The sequence below is a fragment of the Thamnophis sirtalis genome, unplaced genomic scaffold (assembly GCF_051295495.1).
Source record: "Thamnophis sirtalis isolate CommonGarterSnake01/CBP01778 unplaced genomic scaffold, rThaSir2_p1.2 scaffold_1, whole genome shotgun sequence".
In the NCBI taxonomy this organism is placed as follows: Eukaryota; Metazoa; Chordata; class Lepidosauria; order Squamata; family Natricidae; genus Thamnophis; species Thamnophis sirtalis.
Genome location: NW_028261381.1, coordinates 152,870,834 through 152,889,928, shown reverse-complemented (window position 1 = coordinate 152,889,928; position 19,095 = coordinate 152,870,834). Strand labels below are relative to the sequence as shown.

At 41.6% G+C, this 19,095-nt stretch overlaps 1 protein-coding gene across 1 annotated transcript; it reads left to right on the top strand.

Annotated features, from left to right (window-relative positions):
- Positions 1-2,935: 2,935 nt before the first annotated feature.
- CCDC198 (coiled-coil domain containing 198) lies at positions 2,936-18,813 on the top strand. Its single transcript, XM_014075703.2, has 7 exons — positions 2,936-3,154; positions 3,303-3,532; positions 7,240-7,364; positions 13,103-13,189; positions 15,254-15,343; positions 15,946-16,108; positions 18,480-18,813. The coding sequence occupies exons 1-7, from the start codon at positions 3,129-3,131 to the stop codon at positions 18,725-18,727; spliced, it is 969 nt and encodes a 322-aa protein (XP_013931178.2). The 5' UTR covers positions 2,936-3,128; the 3' UTR covers positions 18,728-18,813.
- The last annotated feature ends 282 nt before the right edge of the window (positions 18,814-19,095 follow it).

The following is a 19,095-nucleotide window of genomic DNA, read 5'->3' as shown; positions in this document are numbered from 1 at the left end:
GGGTTACATATGCTCCAGAATTCTATTTTTGCATCCCCCAGAACAAACCCAGATTATGTCAGTTAAATTCAGTGGCAACCAATGATTTTCAGCCGTGTGATTTTTTTCTCTTGTTTTGGGAACAAAGTAAGAACAGCAGGACTCTATGAGGCTTGGCAAACTTTGCAGATCATTTAATACCTGCTGGAAAGCTGGCACAAGACACAGAACTAGTGGACTTTGGCTTGAAACAGCAAGGCGCTTCAAATGTTCTTCAGCTGAAGTGCATCATTCCAGACAGGTTTCTAGCTCATAGGATTTGGTTTTTAGTTTCACTAGAATAAAAAAAAATCCATGTACCAGAACCCAGACCAAAAGGGTACCATATCATGCCATTTTGAGCTCAGCAATGAGTGCTATATATATTGGGATGCAGCGGCTCAGTGGCTAAGACGCTGAGCTTGTTGATCAGAAAGGTCACCAGTTTGGCGGTTCAAATCCCTAGTGCCGCGTAACAGAGTGAGCTACCCTTACTTGTCCCAGCTTCTGCCAACCTAGCAGTTCGGAAGCATGTAAAAATGCAAGTAGAAAAATAGAAACCACCTTTGGTGGGAAGGTAACAGCGTTCTGTGTGCCTTCGGTGTTTAGTCATGCCGGCCACATGACCACGGAGACATCTTTGGACAGTGCCGGCTCTTCAGCTTTGAAATGGAGATGAGCACTGCTCCCTAGAGTCAGGAATGACTAGCACATGTGTGAGGGAAATCTTTGCCTTTACCTAATGAGTGCTATTAGTGTCATGTACCATGGGGATACAGCTCCAATTGCCAAAGACATCTCTGTAAAGGTAGCCGTGCCATGATCTCCTTGCCAGAGTTCCTGAGTGGCTGAAATGGAGATTCACCTTTCCTGTTTCAAGAGCAGTGAGATTACAAAGCAGCAGAAACAGTCAGGCATCAGTAAGCTATATAAACGGGGGGCAAACACCCCCTTCCCCAGCTCTGATGATGTTATCTAATTATGTAATGAAACATCTGCATGTAAACAACAAAACTCAGAGGACACAAAGGACTTCACTGTTCAATCTTGAGTTACAGATATTCTCTTCTATTGAAACAGTAAGCTGTCAGGGTTCCAAGTAACACCCCTAACGAAAGAAGACTCAGAGGCTTGAGATTCCTCAAAGTTCCATTTTATTAGAGATGTCATATTGGCACATCTGGGAAAACCAAAATCTGAAAGTTTCCAGGTTTTCCCCATGCAAGTGAAAGTTCAAGTCCCTACCCAGCACACACATGTCCATCACATGGCCCAATCAGGCGCCATCCAAAACTGGAGATGCCTCCCAGTCACCTCATTGCAGCTGCAGGGAAAGATAGCCTTGACTTTCTGAGAAAGAATGTTATTATGGCTACATATCACCCAGACTCTGTATAACCCCCCCTCCCATTTCCCTACATTAGAGAGTGTGGCAGGCCTGAAGTCCCAAAGGTAAAAGATGGCTTCCAGGCCTGACATAAGCTAGATCAAGAGCCACATATTCCCAATTCATTGTAAGCATGATCAGAGGTAACGCCAGGAGTCAAGTGAGAAATGAGCCATCAAGCAGTATAAAAATCCAGGGCTGACAACTGAACCAGACCATCAAGAGGAAGAGATCTAGCAATATAGAAATAAGTGAGGGACATGGGTGGTTTTAAAATTTGATAATAAATACATGTAGTCAATATAGCACATAAGAGCATGACATTTTTATGTCAGCTATTAGAATCTGAAACAAAACTCTTGAAAGTCCCAAATTTTAATCACTAGAATAATGTTTTTCCACCTTCGCAACTTTTTTGTTATTAGTTGCAAAGTCGTGTCTGACCCATTGCGACCCCATGGACAATGTATCTCCAGGCCTTCCTGTCCTCTACCATCCTCTGGAGTCCATTTAAGCTCACACCTACTGCTTCAGTGACTCCATCCAGCCACCTCATTCTCTGTTGTCCCCTTCTTCTTTTGCCCTTAGTCTTTCCCAGCATTAGGCTCTTCTCCAGTGGGTCCTTCCTTCTCATTAGGTGGCCACAGTATTTGAGTTTCATCTTCAGGATCTGGCCTTCTGAAGAGCAGTCAGGGTTGATCTCCTCTAGGACTGACCAGTTTGATCACCTTGAAGTCCAAGGGACTCACAGAAGTCTTTTCCATAGTACAAAGGCCTTGATTCTTTGGCACTCAGCCTTTCTTATGGTCCAATTTTCACAGCCACACATTGCAATTGGAAAAACCATAGCCTTGACAATATGCACTTTTGTTGGCAGGGTGATGTCTCTGCTTTTGGCAACTTTAAGATGTGTCAATTTCAGCTCCCAGAATTCCTCAGCCAGCTTTAGAAGGTGTAACTTGAAATATTGACTGGGGAATTCGGGATTTAACATCCATACATTTTAAAGTTGCTAAATTGAGAAACACCACACCAGAGCATCTATAAAGCAACTCTTCTTTTGAGTAAGACCTTACTTCTAAAGTCTTTTCCAAGAAAGCCTGTTTCCAAGGCACACTGTTTGGATTTCTCATTTTTAAAGTGTGGAAAATAAATACGGCATTCCAAATAGAAGGGGCATGCCAGAAGCAACCACCATATCTGACGGTTTGGGATTAACTATTCTTTGGTGAATAAAAAGAAGGGTATGTTCTCAAATTCCTGTTCTGTAATTTTTTTTTACACTGGATTCCCAGAATGCTTGGGGCTAATTTAATATTCCGGTTGAGTAAGCCAGATGCCCATTCTCTCCTTTGAGGAAGCTCCCAGACCAGGTCAATGTTTAACTGGACTCACCAAGTGTGGTAATGGGAAGAGTTTATAAAGGAGTTTCCATAGCAACACATGGCCTTTGGCTCTTGATAAATGTGTGTTTTGGCACATGCGCACATACACATATGGGGATATTCTGCAAGAAAAATGCCCTTGGAGAACTATATTAGGATACGTTAGGAATCCAGATTCCTCTCGAGAAGCTGCTGAAGAAATCAACAAGACAAAATACCAAAGCTGGTTTCTCCTCTTCTATGCACCTGTCTTCCTAAGGAAATATCTTGAACTTCATTTTGTGTTTTATATTTCTCCTGATTTAAATAAAGCAAAGCCCTTGAGACCTGATGCCTGCATGACAAAATGTTCTCCAGCTTTGAGGTTGGTCTTTCTCACTGCTACCTTATTATGAGGACTGCATTGTACTATTTTTGAGGCTGGGAATGAGGTACTCTATCTCTTTCTATGTTTAATAACGCCAAGACTGGGCTTCATCTTCCTTCCTTCTTTCTCTTGTGGTGCAAAGCAGCTCACCCGAACTCCGAAACATGGGCTTGATTTCATCCAAGACCCATAGGAAGGTCACCAAAGTGACGCCAATGCCGTGCAAAGAAAGAGAACCAAAACAGCCTAGTAGTGTGACTGTTTATTCCTTCCAGACCTTGCCAAGCTCATTTGTTTCCTCATCAGGGAGAAATCCAGTTCTGGAAAGACAACTTCCACCTTTGAGAGAGACATGCTACGGAAGATATCCCACAGGTAACCTAACGTTTCCTTTTTATCTTTTTTAAAAATGGATTGACTTCTTTAAAAAAAAATCCACTAACTTCAAGGCCTTCTTTGTTTTTGTTTTCTTCTCTCTTCCCCCGTATGTAAACTGTGACATGGTATTTTTGGAGTTTGGAGTTTATTCAATTTGTAGGCCGCCCTATTCCCCGAAGGGACTCAGGGCAGCTGAACAAAGCCAAGGGAAGGGAAATTACAAAAAGTAAGACAAAGACAATCAGACAATAGGAACAATTTCAAAGCACAACAGACACAGCAATTCGAGTAGGGGGGGGGACTCAATCCCAGGCTTGCTGGGACAGCCAGGTCTTCACGGCCGTCCGGAAGGCCTGAAGGGTGGAGAGGGTCCGAATCTCCACGGGGAGCTCGTTCCAAAGGGCCGGGGCAGCCACAGAGAAGGCCCTCCTCCGAGTAGTCGCCAGCCGACATTGGCTGGCAGATGGAATACGGAGGAGGCCTAATCTGTGGGATCAAATGGGTCTGTGGGAGGTAATCGGCAGAAGGCGGTCTCTCAAGTACCCAGGTCTTGGACTCGAAAGTAGACTTGAAATGAAATTTTTGGACTCGAAAGGAGAACTTGAAATGTTTGAAGAAGTTTGGATTGTAGTACCACTTTTTATCTTCATTGTTCCAGGTGGCATTAGCAGGGGTGGACTTCAAAAATTTTAGCAAGGGGTTCTGTGCCTGGTTGCTGAGTGGGCGTAGCCATGGTGGGCATGGCTAAGTCAGTCTCCTGCACTATGGCAAGGGGGGACATTTTTGTCCTCCCCAGGCTCCAGAGGCCTTCCTCAAGCCTCTGGGAGGGTGAAAACAGCCTCCCCAGGCTCCAAAGGCCCTGAGGCCAGAAACAAGCTCATTTCCAAACATCACAAACTTCCGGTAAGCCTGTTTTTTGCCTTCTTCAAGCCTCCACACCAGGGGTGGGTTCCAGCCACCATTAGTACTGGTTCGGTGCCCCAAAAAATTTGGGTGCATGCGTGAGCGAAGCCAGGACACACACCAGACACGCGCTTCACGCACATGGGCATTTGCACTTAAAACGATCTGCAGATGCGCACAACATTGAAAAAGGAATAAAATTACATTTTTTCAATGAAGATTGTTCCGCACATGTGCAGAACAGAAAATCAAGATGGCACCGTTGAGGGTAGAACCAGTACGGTCACGTGTCCACCGGAGTTACTACCTATTTGGCCAAACCAGACCAAATAGGTAGGAACCCACCTCCGCTCCACAAGCGCCTTGCACTTACCTGCATCCCAAACAGGCTGCATGGAGACTCCTGGGAGGGGAGGGGCAGGGTGAGTGGGGCCAGCCAGGAGTGGGATTTGGGGGTTCTCCAAACTGCACAGAATCTTAGCTAGAGGTTCTCCCAAACCCCCAGCAGCCCATCTCTGATTAGCACATATAGCTAATTCTCAATTTACAATAATTCATTTTGCAACTGTTCAAATTTCAATCAACATTGAAAAAACCCTGACTTTAGCTGGTCCTCACACTTATTACTGCCACAGCATCCCCATGATCACATGATCAAAATTCAGGTCACATGATTGAAATTCCAGTAACAAAAGATCAGCTGGGAGGCTGGGAGGCAGTGGGGGCGGGGCCAGCCTATTTGGCGGTTCTCCGAACTACTCAAAATTTCTGATACTGGTTTTCCAGAACCTATCAGAACTGGCTGAATACCACCTCTGGAATGGGTCCTTTAGACAGACTTATTACACAGCAAGACAATTCAGACCTTTGAAATACAGTTTTTAAGGAAAAGAATCAAGAGACCAATTACTGTAGAAACACAAATGAATCGACTTAAACCAGTGTTTTTTGAACTTGGCAACGGAGAATTCACTTCCCAGAATTCCCCACCCAGCAAAAAAAGATTAAATGGGCCAGGAAGTCTGTCTTGAGCCTGAAAGAAGGTTTTGTGGATGCATTGTCACATCACCTATCACTGCTCCAGAATAAGTTCTTCAAGGTCTCTTGAAATGGGCTGCTGGGTAAATATTCCCATGGTTCAGCATTTAATAAGAAGATGAGTGGTAAAACTTCCCTTGTCAAGGGGAAGGAACAATTTTTAAGAGGAGAAATTTAAAAAGCAAGGAATGGCGCCCTTTTAAGCTTCCTTTGTGGATTTACCTTCACCTTGACTATTATGGGAACAAAAGGCTGGCGCCAGTTGGAGTTCTGGCCCAGCCGGCTTTTGGATCAGACTACAGACAAAATCTTGATTGATTAATTAATATGATGTGATTTCTTGCTTGCCTTTCTGTGCTAGATAACATTCAAGGAATCTGACAGAGCCACCAGTTTCCTTGTTTCTTGACCATTTATTATTAACAATTTTAATAATAATTTAATATGTTTGAAAATATCATTGCCAGATGTAAACTATTCCAAGTAAATTTGCCTTTTGGCCATTGACTGATGGTAATTTTGTCAATGCTGATTGTGTTCAACTGGTGCTCCAGATGTTTTGGCATTGTACACAAGGTGCCGATTACTATCTGTATTACCTTTGCCATCTGCTACCACGGACATTCTACTTCTGTTTGCAGGTCTTTGTATTCCGTTATCTTCTCCTTTCTCTTCTGTGGTCTCCAGGTGCTCCCCCATCCTTTTTTTTCTTTTTTCCTATCAACAGTTGTTAATTCTGGATGTTGTTGTATGGAAAGATATTTATCTGTTTGAATTGTAAAGTCTCAGAGCACTTTAGCTTTTTAAATTTCTATTACTTTGTCTTTTTTATGATCCCACCAATTCTGACTTGGAAACAAGTGACATTTCTTGTAGATATGCCGATGGACCATTCTGGGTAGTTTGTCATGCTTTATTTGTTTCTTATGTTTATTTCACATTTTGTACCTATGCCATGAAAAGATAAGCTGTTTCCCCAAAGATAATAATGATAATGTGATTCTGTCTGGATATATTTCCCCCTCCTCTCCTGGATAATCTAGCAGCAGATTATTCTCTTTTAAAGATGAAAGGAAATGTACTTCTACTTTAAGTGGAGTCTTCACTTCTCACAAGTTGAAAGACTACAGAGAATGCAAATGCGTTTCGGTCATTTAGCAACAGATCCTGTATTGTTTTATTATACCACAAGCACTTGCATAAACATCTGGGTTTGATGAAAAAAGATTTAAAAAATGGATTCTGTTGTTGATAATAGAGAAGTGATTTCCTGCAAAAGACAGTTTGTAATTCTTTTGCAGCCGTTTTCTCACACTAGCCCTGCTAAAGTGCCTGTTTTGTGAGTGTCCTGGATAGTGTCTATCATGAACCTCTGCTTTGTGTAGTCACAAAAAGGGCCCTTCCTTGAGTAAATAGATTTGGACTAATAAGAAGGGATATGTTATACGAAGTGTATCTCAATCTTGTCATCTCTAAGATGTGTGGACTTCAACTCCCAGAATTCCTCAGCATTGCTGGCTGGGGAATTCTGGGAGTGGCAGTCCACACATCTTAAATTTGACAAGATTGAGAAACACTGGTTTTATGTATCGACCATTCCTTGTTTCTATCAATAAAATCTAAGTGCAAGAATAAAAATGAGCTGGGTTCCCCATTCTTTATTTTAAAAATATCAAATAGTCCGTCTTCCATAACAAAGAAATATTAAATCACCAATTTTGCATAATCAGCTCAGATTTTTAAAATGCTTCCTTTCCTTCAAGTGCCCAGGCCAAATCTGTTAGACCCCACTCAAGGAGGAGGAGGAGGAGGTGGAGGTCGTAGTGGTGGTGAAGGAGAGGGAGGAGAAGGAAGCATCATCAAGCAACATCCACCTCGAAGGCTTCAGGTAAGATGCCTCTTGATCCCTAGTTCTTTCTCTTACACACTGAAGCTGAATTTAAATTGCTGACATCTTCTCTCTTCAAGCCACATCAGCAAATTCCAATGAGAAAAATCCACTCCCCAAGGAATTCTTGTTAGTGTTCTTCAATTTGCTAAAATCTCTTTGAAGGTCTGCCTCCTTCACTCTCCTCAATCCCTTCAATCCCCTCCAGCACCCTCTTCTTGTTGAGAATACTTTATGAGATCCTGCTGGATGCATCTTGCTAGCTTGTTGATTCTTTTCATGTGGCCTACTTTTGCAGAGTTTGAATGCTTCAGCAATGAGTAAGTTTCAAAGAAACTGCAAAAGGTGTTTCATGAGGAACCTTCCATTCCAAATTTCGGACAGAGTGCTAAGGTTCTGAATGAAAACTAGCCATTTAGGCAAAAAGGAGATGAAACACAACTTTTTAGAATAGAATAGAATTCTTTATTGGCCAAGTGTGATTGGACAATATAAAGTGTAAAGATACAAGCAGCCTTGTTATAGTCATAAGTGGAAAGAAATAGATACTAGGAAGGATGAGAAGAATAATAGTAATTGTTGTGGCCCATGAGGCCGGCTGAGCTGTTGGTGGAATCTGACAGCGATGAACACTATGGGACTGCCCTGGAGGCTGAGGAAAACTGGGGGTTGTTCGGAGTCAGAGCAGGGACTAGAGAGGCCTGTTGGCCACCAGATGGCATCTGAGTCAGGGAGCAGTAAGGAAGAACAGAGGGAGGCTGCCCCTGACGTGCGTATGCGTAGGGCTGAGAGGAGGAAGGAGCAGCTTTGGAAAAAGGCTCACAGAAGGAAATAGGAACAGGTGGCTACTGATTGGCCCCTCCCAGAGAGCTTATAGGTGGGGCGACAGGAGGGGAATTTGGCAGGAAACAACAGTTTACTAATCCAGGCGTACTGAAAGATTGGGAGAATTTTGTGAGTTCAAGCCTTGTTTTCATAGAGATAATTTTTCTAGCCAAGGGGTTGCTTATCTCCCTCCTTAGTTGTGCCAGACAACCAAGTCTGTGTCAGTATATATTAGAGGCAAAACAGTAATCTGTAAATAATTCGACAGTGTTGTGGGAATTAGTTGTTTAGCAGAGTGATGGCATTCGGGGGAAAACTGTCCTTGTGTCTAGTTGTTCTAGTGTGCAGAGCCCTATAGTGTATTTTTGAGGGTAGAAGTTGAAATGGAAGTTGAAGTTGATATTGAAGTTGAAGAAGTTGAAAAGAAGTTCAAATGCACCAATGAAATATATTGTCTCAATGGAAGCTGAAGAAGCCTTCTTTGATGAGATCTGTCTTACATCCTTAAGGGTAAGGATAGTCTATCTAGGACTTTAATTTTTATTGCCACCCAGAGGATTCACTGACCTCGTATTTTATTTATTTCACTTGTCTATAGGGCTCCACTTCTTCCTCCCAGATAGGTCCCACATAATTTACAAAAGGGGAAAAAACAAAGCCTAAATAAATGAACTAACAATTCTTTCAAGTAAGCTATAAAATGGGCTTGGACCACTAACAATATTTAAACTAGCCTGGGTCAAGCAGAAGACATGATCATCTTATTACAGTACAGCATGAAACGGGAAATATCACTGAAGGTTTGAGTTCTTTAAATGCTGTTTTTCTCTACTTTCTTTCAAAATCATAAAATAATTTGGAGCACTCAAGAGGGTCCGTGGATTATTTAAATTCTGAAATCTGATAAATATTGTGGTGGTTGCCCAAAATATTAAGCAAGTTTATGAATGTCCTATTTTATTTTATTTTGCCTCCGTCTTTCTCTATCAGATACCATTATGGAAACTTGGATAGGATCTAGGTCAGTGTTTCACAACCTTGTCAACTTTAAGATGTGTGGACTTCAATTCCCAGAATTCCTCAACCAACAATGCTGGAGCATTCTGGGAATTGAAGTCCATGTATCTTAAAGTTGACAAGGTTCAGAAACATTGACCAAGGTAATATAGGATCTGTTTGGGTGGACCAAAAGCTGTGTGCTCCTTGTATGAAATCTTACATCATTTTAGAATTTTGTTTTTATTTTAAATTGAACCATTATTTTTACACTTTTGTATTTTTATTCGTGCATGATGATGTTTATCAGCTAGAAGGACTATGACCTGTCTGCCTTCCCTGTTTTGCACATCAACAGCATTTGCAACATTTAACGAAACATTTAACGAAACATTTAACTTTGTAGTGTTACTGGCTGCCACCTAGTGACTGTACCTTGATTAGTAACCATTCTTTACAAATGGAAAAGGCAGAAGTTTCTCCACTGGGAAAAAATTCCAGTGAATAATGTGGGATGTATTTGGGAGTCAATGTTTGTAAATGTGCTATAACTTTTCTTTTGATTTTTCTTCTTTGTTGTAAGTCCTTAAATCTGTTCAATGTAAGATAGAATGCGAAAGATAAATTTTTATCAAAGGGAATGCAACTATTCTTCTGTGTAACACCTTGTGTTTTGGATAAATACAAGTTCAACATGCAATCCTTCAAAAGGTTATTGGGAAATATACTACAAAGAGAAATGGTTGCCTGGCCAGTTATAGGTAGTCCTTGACTTAGAACCTGCAATTGGGACCACAACTTTGGTTGCTAAGCAGTTGTTCAATGAGTCACATTCAATTTTACGACCTGGTTTGTCATTGACATTAAGCAAATCACTGCAATTAAGTGAATCACATAGTTGTTAAGTGAATCCAGCTTCCCCGATTGACTTTGTTTGTCGGAAGCTGGTTGGGAAAGTCCCAAATGTCAATCACATTACCCCATGACACCACAACTCTCATAAATACTTGCCAGATGCTAGAGCCCAAATTTTGATCATGTGACCGACCATTAGGATGCTGTAATGCTTGCAAGTGGGAGGACTAAATCACAAATCGCTTTTTTTAATGCTGTTGTTACTTTGAAAAATCACTAAATGTATGGTCGAAAGTCGAGGACTACCTATATCCCATTCTAGGCTAACTGGTACTGAGTACCACACTACAAGGGAAGAGCTGTAAATAATCTCACCTTGGTCATACCTGGCCAATCCTTGTCTGATGCCAGAAACATTGAAAAATTCCTGTATCGGAATGCCAAAACATCATTACATTTTTAAGCTCTACCTCTCTTGAGTAGACATGAGCCATTTTGATGCAACAAGAAAAGACGTGAAGCTTACTATGCAAATATCATCCGCCTCACCCACCTCCCTGCCTCCGCTCTTACTCTGTGGACACCACTGCTGGTGAAACTTCGTTGAAATGTCACAAATTGTTATCAAATGTAATAAATGCACTTGAGAGTGAAATCTATCAAGTGATGATTTATGAGACTTTCTGGGAAAATATATATTGAGGATGGTAATGTCGTCCTCCATCTTCCCTGAGTCATTGTGCTGCCTGGTTTTGATGCTTGGGGCTCCGGACCTTGGACAGCACCCCGGAGTTCAGGGGAGCTGGTTGAGTTTTAAAAGGGATTCAGTTTAATGTCAGGGTTCCAAGTAACACCCCCAACGAACAAAGATTCCAAGGCTTGAGTTTCCTCAAAGTTCCATTTTATTAGAGGTGTCATATTGATACATCTGGGAAAACCCGAATCTGAAAGCTTCCAGGTTTTCCCCACCCAAACAAAAGCTCAAGTCCCTGCCCAGCACCCACATGTCCATCACATGGTCCAATCAGGTACCATCCAAACTAGAGATGCCTCCTAGTCACACCACTCCAGGTGCAGGGCAAGATGTCCTTGACGCTTTGAGAAAGGAATGTTATTTAGACTATATATCTCCCATATGCCATATAACCCCCCTCCCATTTTCCCACAGCAGAAAGATGTGCCAGGCCTGAAGGCCCAATGCCAAAGATGGCTTCCAGGCCTGACAGGTACTTCAGTTCTGAAATATAGGAGATCAGGCTAGGTAAAAAGCTTTGATCATACGGTAGCTTACTTTTTTTTGACATCGCCCTCTATGGAGTGAAACCTTGAAGGCATCTCTTTTCTCTTTAGATTGTTTTGACCAAAGCAGCATAAAAACGCCTGCTATTAACTGCGACCCGACAATTGCGCGATAGACATATGCGCGCCAACAAAATAGCGCTGATTAAAACTCGACATCAAAATCGCGCCAACAAATTTGCAACGATAAAATCACGATGACAAAAGCACGATAACAAGCACAATAAAATCGAAATTTTTTTAGGGTTAGGGTTATAATGTACGTATAAGCGTCCCACTATGTTAAACGCCCAACACACTCACTGGGCTGCCTATAGTTTCTTGATGACGTGATTTTGTCGGCGCACATTTGTCGGTGCACTATTGTCGAAAATCAATTAGCGATTTTGACGGCGCTCATTTGTCCATCGCGGTTTTGTCGGCACTCATTTGTCCGTCACGGTTTTGTCGGTGAACCGTTATTAACATATACATCTAAGTAAATTTTAAAACAACAACAAAGCAGCACACTGGCACTTTCACTGGGGCATGCTGAGAACAATGTGCGAATTCCAGGAAAAGAAGGAGTTTGCAATTCTTAAAAAATTCTGAGGCCAGAACATACATTTTAGGGATAAAACACAACCTTTGTCTGGCCCCAGATTTAGAATAATAGAATAAAGAATAACAGAGGCGGAAGGAACCTTGGAGGTCTTCTAGTCCAACCTCCTGCTCAAACAGAACATCCGGTATTGGGTCTCCTTAAAAACCTCCAGTGTTGGAGCATCTACAACTTCTGGAGGCAAGCTGTTCCACTGATTAATTGTTCTGTCAGGAAATTTCTCCTTAGGAATTAAGGCGAATATAGATATCCCAGGATTATGTTGCATGATCCAATCTGGGACCAGCACGAGTCCTAAAACTCGGAAAACAAAACCTCTGGTCCTGGATTGGCTCCTGCAATTGCTTCTTAGTTCTAGGTTGCTTCTAAACTTTGATTAGTTTTCATCCATTGCGTTGTGGCCTGCCAGCAGAGCTGGTGGCAGACTCAGACAGTGAGGCAGTTGGGGAGGAACATGGGCCACTCTTGGAGTCTGGGGAAGGCTCTGACAAGGGTTCTGCATGAGAGGCAAGGAGGGGGCCAGGGCCGTCAGAAGGCATCAGCTGCCTTCAGAGTCGGACATCAGTGGGGCAGAAGAACAGCTGGAGCCTGTTCCAGTGTGTGCATGCGCAGAGCTGCCAAGAGAAGGGAACAGCTAAGGAACAAGCGTCGACTCAGAAGTAAAGCCACAGGTGGCCGGTGAATGGCCCTGCCCATAGGGAATAAAGAGGAGCGAAAGGATAGACTAGTTTGCAGGAGACAATTAGTTCAATTCATTAAAGTGAAGATCTGTTCCTGACTTCTTGCCAAGAATTGCCTGCTACAGAGTGGTGTTTGGAAGATATTGGCCTGGCAGCTCTGATAAAGGTTGTGAAATCTCTTGAAAGACTGTTGGCCAGGACTTTGCTGGAGAGGAATTCACTTTAAACTAAATAAAAGGGTTTTTATAGGGACAAAGCGTCAGCTTCATGCTTTTGGGAAGCCTAAGTCAGAACACATTGCTTCTTGTCCTGCCTTCAGGTGCTTTGAAGAATAGCTTGACCCCGATTGTACAAAATGTATTAAAATCCCATGGACTGGAAATCTGCTTTTCAAGGGCACATTTAAATAGACTCTGCCACAGATATCAAGTTATCTCACTTGGATTCCAGAGGGTTGTTTTACTCTTTTCTTGGCTTTTCAGAAATTGGAGCCATTTATTCTTGCAGACAACATCCCTGCAACCAAATACCCGAATCTGCAAGGTGGGACAGTGATGCAGAAGGAAAAGGTAAATATTCAAAGAAAACTGGGGGTACAAGAATTGATTTATGAAATAAAGAAAGATGAATTTGGAATTAAAACTCAACACCCTTCTAAAAATGTTGGGCATGCCTCCTCTTCCTTCTGCTCCTTCTTCTGTCTCTTCCTCCACCATACAAAGAACATGTTTTGTGATCCCAGGTACGTAGTAGGGATAAATATGGTTACATTTTTATTTGCAAAACCCAATAAGTTAGTTCTGTTACTTGCGTATTTTAGGAATTCATGCTTGATACACAAGCCATTTCTGTGTTAGTGATCTGTAGTGTCACCCAGCTATTGCTGAAGCAACATAAATCCTATCCTTAGTACAGTCGTTTTTGTAGAGTAGTTGGGTGACTCTTAAAAATTGCAATCAGTTGCTACTGGTGACCTCCCCTTATGGAGAATGGAGTTAGTGTCCCAATTAGGCCGCAGGGCTGTCACCCGAACTCCAACTGCCTTGTCTCAAACACAGCAGATTGCTGCCAACCTAACAACATCCAGATGAGGTGGTATTCCAGTCTTTCAATTTGTAAACAACATAACTGTGCAAGTATTTCCATGTTGTTAGTTTGCAATCAATGTGTCAAGCTGGTTTGTATCTAAAGTAACTTATTCCAATTTGGGCCTTTCCAGGTGTCTAAGCTTATTATTTTTATCTGATCACCGTGTGGCAAATGCTTCGGGATGATGGGACCACTACTCTGTCAAATCAATTAGGGAGAGTCATCTTACAGAAAGTCTTGAAATATTTATCAAGAAATTGATTGGAGTACTTATCTCCAATTTACTGTCCTTCAAATATCAGGCATTAAAAATAAAGAAGCATTGGCCATAAAAGTGGAAGAAGGCAATCTAGACTAAACAAATGTTTGATTTGACTGCCTTTTGTTCACTTCCCATGTTCCATTGTAGGAACAGGATATCTATAGGTGTAAATTAAAAAAAAGAAAAGGCAAGATGATGGCTACATAGGCACAGTTCAAGTCCTGATCATTTTTATGCCTACTGTACATACGATGCACATGAGGATGGACAGTTGTGTAATCATGATTGCCATCCTGACTTTCTTGACCCTGCCTTTAGATGACTTAGAAAAGTTCAGATTGATGTAACATTGTCTCTGTATCTTTTCAAAAACGTCTATGGTTACCATATTTTTTGGAGTACAAGACGCACCAAGATTTTGAAGAGGCAAATTAAAAAAAAAAATTTGCACTCTGCAGCCCTCCCAAAAATGGCCCATTTTTCTGAAAACGTGCCCACTTTTTGTCAAGAAAAAGGGGCATGCATAGCCTGTGGAGGCTTGTAGAGTGCTCCTGGGGGCTGGGGGGGGGGTGGGAGGGGCAAAACAATGGCCTATTTTTCACTCATTTCTGCTTTCCCCAGCCTCCAGGAGCAGTCTGGAAGCCTCCTAAAGGCTATGCACGGACATTTTGGTGAAGGAGGTGGGGTTTCAGGAGGCCAAAAGTGCTGTATTCAGTGTATAAGACACACCCAGATTTTCACCCTCTTTTTTGGGGGGAAAAGATGCATCTTATTCTCCAAAAAATATGGTACATCTGTTGGTAAAGAATCTATGATTTTAAATAGCTTAAAAGAAGACTGGTGAAGACTGTTTCAGTGTTTCTGGCAGTGGTGGTATTCAGCAGGTTCAGACTGGTTCGGGCAAACTGGTAGTGGCTACCAGGGGGTGGGTCCACCCACCTGCCCCAGCGCTATTTAGTTATCTTTTCTAAGCTGTGTGCATGTGTGCAAGCTGCGTGTGCACCCAAAGCGCATGCGCGGAAGGCTGTGACATGCACTCACATTTTCAGTGTGCAGCAAACCAGTGGTAAAATTATGTGAAACCTACCTCTGGTTACTGGCCTTTGGCTAACAAAATCCAGAGGATGCTAGTTTTCAACCATCTTGTGGTCATCTGGATTTTGGCAGCCATGACCTCCCTAGTATATAAACAATGGACAATAATGTTCTCAAAAGAGTTATCTTGGCTTTGTTTCATAAAAGGTTTTTGTTATGTCTTTGAATCCTCTGCTTAACCTGGAAGGAAGTAGAGAGAGGAGAGCACATTACTAGGCATCCCGCTGGAAGAAGGCAGTATTTACTACAGATGAAGATGCTTGAAATCAGAAAAGAGGTAAACCTGGGATACTTTACTACTGGTGCAATACCAATGGAATATTTAAGGAGGAAAGTGAATGATAGAGTAAATTGAGGGAGTTTCTGTTTTATGCACTGAATAGCAATTTCATGGCATGGGTTTTGTAGAAAGTTGTATTATTGGTGTATGTATAGCAGTAGTTGTTTGATCTGTTTAATCTTTGAACTGGAAGCATATTAAACATACGTTACTACATTAATCATGTTAAACTTATTCATTTGTATAGCAATTATATGTACATATTTATTAAAACTTTATTTCTCAATTAACTTATTTTTTAAGAAATTGCACTTTAGAACTATGTTATTATTTTTAAGATAAAATAAGAATATACTGTATATTTAAGACTATAACAGCAATGCAAACCTCTTTCTTTCTTCTTTTTAATAAATAAAACTACTGGCCATGATTTTCCACCAAGAATTCTCAGAAGTCTAAAGTTGTTTTTTTAAGGTGATTAAAATTCTGCTGGCATTTTTTAAAACAACTTCAGTTTCTTTCAGAAAGGAGAATATCTCTTAAGCCATTTTGAGACGGTTGTGTATCTGTAACTTATAAGGAATTATCTATTGATTCAGGCAGAACTAAAAAAGCGTTTGCAACAGGAGGCTAGACTTAATAAGCCCAAAAGGAGGGATCTTCATGTGCTGGGCACTCTTGAGCATATGCGGGAAACTCAAAGCTCTGATGATGAAGACCGACACTCTACTGAGCATGAACAAACATTTAATGGAAGCCATGGTAAGTATCAGCAAGGCAATCAATTTTTAAGCCAACGTCATTGATGCTGCTACAGGGTTAAGGTGATTCCTATCCTTTTAATCTCTACATTGGCACCATCTTTCATAGTTTCCTTCTTAGAACTCTTTGTAAATCCATCTACATTTTGGTGCAGTGGTTACAATGCAAGTATTGCAGGCTAACTCTGCCTACTGCCAGGAATTCGATCCTGATGGGCTCAAGGTTAATTTAGCCTTCCATCCTTTGAGGTTGGTAAAATGAGGGCCTGGATTGTTGGAGGGCAATATGCTGACTCTGTGAACCACTTATAGAGCGCTGTAAAACATTGTGAAGCAGTATATATGTGTAAGCGCTATTACTATCTTCTTAACACCACCTGCCAATAGATGTAGAGCAATATACTTTAATATTAATTATTCAGCTATGACTGAAAGAAGGATACTGAGTCTAGTAATCAAAGTGGCTCACTAAATGATGCCAGAGGTTGTAGAACAAGAATGCCCGTGAGCTCCCCTATAACTAGAATTAGAACAGGAAATACAGGTTCCAACTGGGATGAAATCATTCCAAGGATACAGTCATAGAGGCATTGTTTCTATTTTGCACTAGACATACAGATTTCATGCTGATTGACTTCCAGTATGGTAGAGATGACATAAAGTATGAGGGCCAGATTGATAAATTGTGTGTGTATTGCTTTTTAAGGGATGCTAATCCCACAACATCAAATGGCAAATCCCGTGATCAAGTTACACAACTATGCAAAACTTTTAATTAGATACATCTTATTTTATTGTCTATTTTTTCCCCCGCTTTCCCAATAACAAATTATTGCATTGGACCATTTCTGTTTTTCACTATACACATCTGTAATAAAAATACTTGATTTGACATAAAGTCCTTAGCCACTTGTATGGTACAGAGTCAGGGATGTTGTAAAATTTGTACCATGCCATAAGAAATTCTAGGAATGGAGAGACTCCATTCCAGGCGCCACAATCTATTTCTGAATTGGAATAATCCAGAATTCATTTCTACCTGTGAGAAAGTATTAGTATAGAATACTAGGTCAAAAAATGCTTAAAGAATGGCTATAGGCATGCATTCCAGAGTAGTTTCTCCCATTAACTGTACAGTAATCATTTTTAGAGAGATGCCTTGGGATGAACACTTGATTGTAGAATTTTTTTCCCATTAACTCTTCCTAAGTGGAGATGAGTCTTAAGTGGAAATAAGAATCTGCCTTTTCTTTTATTGTGCTCATTTCATAAACGGAGACTACGATGGGTTTTGTGAAGCTTCAAAGGCTAACAAATTAATCTTGGTTATTTTCACCACAAAAGACTAAAACAGCCTCTTATACATTGATGGAAAAGCATGACCTTTTGTCTCTGAAGACTAACACATTTGGGAGAAAGCTAAACTTCATTTTATTTAAGTGCAGTATATCGGAGGTGGGCAATGTGATTTCAGACTTCAGGTGTTGAGCTCTTATATGTCTACTACAGGGGTGGGCGATCCTCTAGATAAGTATCTGCCGAGTTCGGCGAAGCCACAAATCCCACCCCTGGCTGGCTCCGTCCTCTCTTCCCTCCCTGCCCCTCCCACAACCGGTTTGGGATGCCAGATAAGTACAGGGTCTGTGCAGAGGCTCAGGGAGGGTGAAAAACGGGTCTCCCAGAAGTCCTGGAAGAGGTCCTCCGGAGCCTGGGGAGACTGTTTTCGCCCTCCTGGAGGCTCGAGCAAAGCCTCCGGAGCCTGGGCAGAGTGAAAACACCTCCCCTCCGCCATGATGCAGGATGCTGACTAGGCCATGCCCACCATGGCCACGCCATGCAGAGAACCTGTTGCTAAAATTTTTGAAACCCATCCCTGATCTACTAGGATTCCTGATGCCTGATCTGTTAAAATATTTTAGAATAAAAAATTAGGCTGACGTAACCAGTGGTAGGTTGCCAATATTTTTACTACTGGTTCAGGCGCACTCCCGTGCACATGTGATGCTTCTGCACATGCACAAAAGCATCCAGTGGTGGGTGGAGCCTCCCACCACCGCTACTACTGGTTTGTCCCATCCAGGCCGAACTTGGAGCAACCCATCTCTGGGCGTAACCCAAGCCAAAGCGCCAACCTCTAGGATTTTATTTGCAGGAATGCTGTGGGGCCAACCTGATTTCCTTCAGAGAATTTGGTCCCCAACTCTCATAATTCGTTGCCAGTATGGCCTATGCTATCAATGGATTATGATTTCTGAAGTGCTAGATTGGGACTAATCCAGACCAAACGGCACTGATCCAAGGTTGTTAATGCGTCACAGGTCTTCCTGTGTGTTTGTACAATATTGAAGCCTTCTTTGCTTGCTTTTTGTTAGGAGATTTGTGGCACAGAGAATTTCTTAAAGAATCTGAGTCACCTAAATCCCATTTGGACAAAGTGGAGACATGGCTGTTGAAGCAACAAGCAACAACGGAGTCGTCTTCAGATGCTTCCAGCACTGACACCAATAACTGGAGCGATTGCAACGACAACTTTAGGAAACCTTATCGAAGGCCTGCTTTAGTGAGAACGAAGACAGAAAGGATTACCCTTTTTGATGATTTCTTTGATAAAGAACTTTAAATTATGTAAATCATGTATAAGACAGCCTTTTAGAGAAGGTATTCTGACATTATTCTCCCCTTCCATTTGTAAATCTCCTATTATCTATCTATATCTATCTATCTATCTATCTATCTATCTATCTATCTATCTATCTATCATCTATCTATCCATCTATCCATCTATCTATCCATGGTATATATTTATGGTATCCATCTATGGTATCTCTCTTTCTCTCTCATCTATCTGTCTATCATCTATCATCTATCCATCCATCCATCCATCCATATCTCTCCCCCCCCTCTCTCTCTATCTATCTATGGTATCTCTCTATGGTATCTCTCTCTCTCTCTCTGATCTCTCATCTATCTATCTATATCTATCTATCT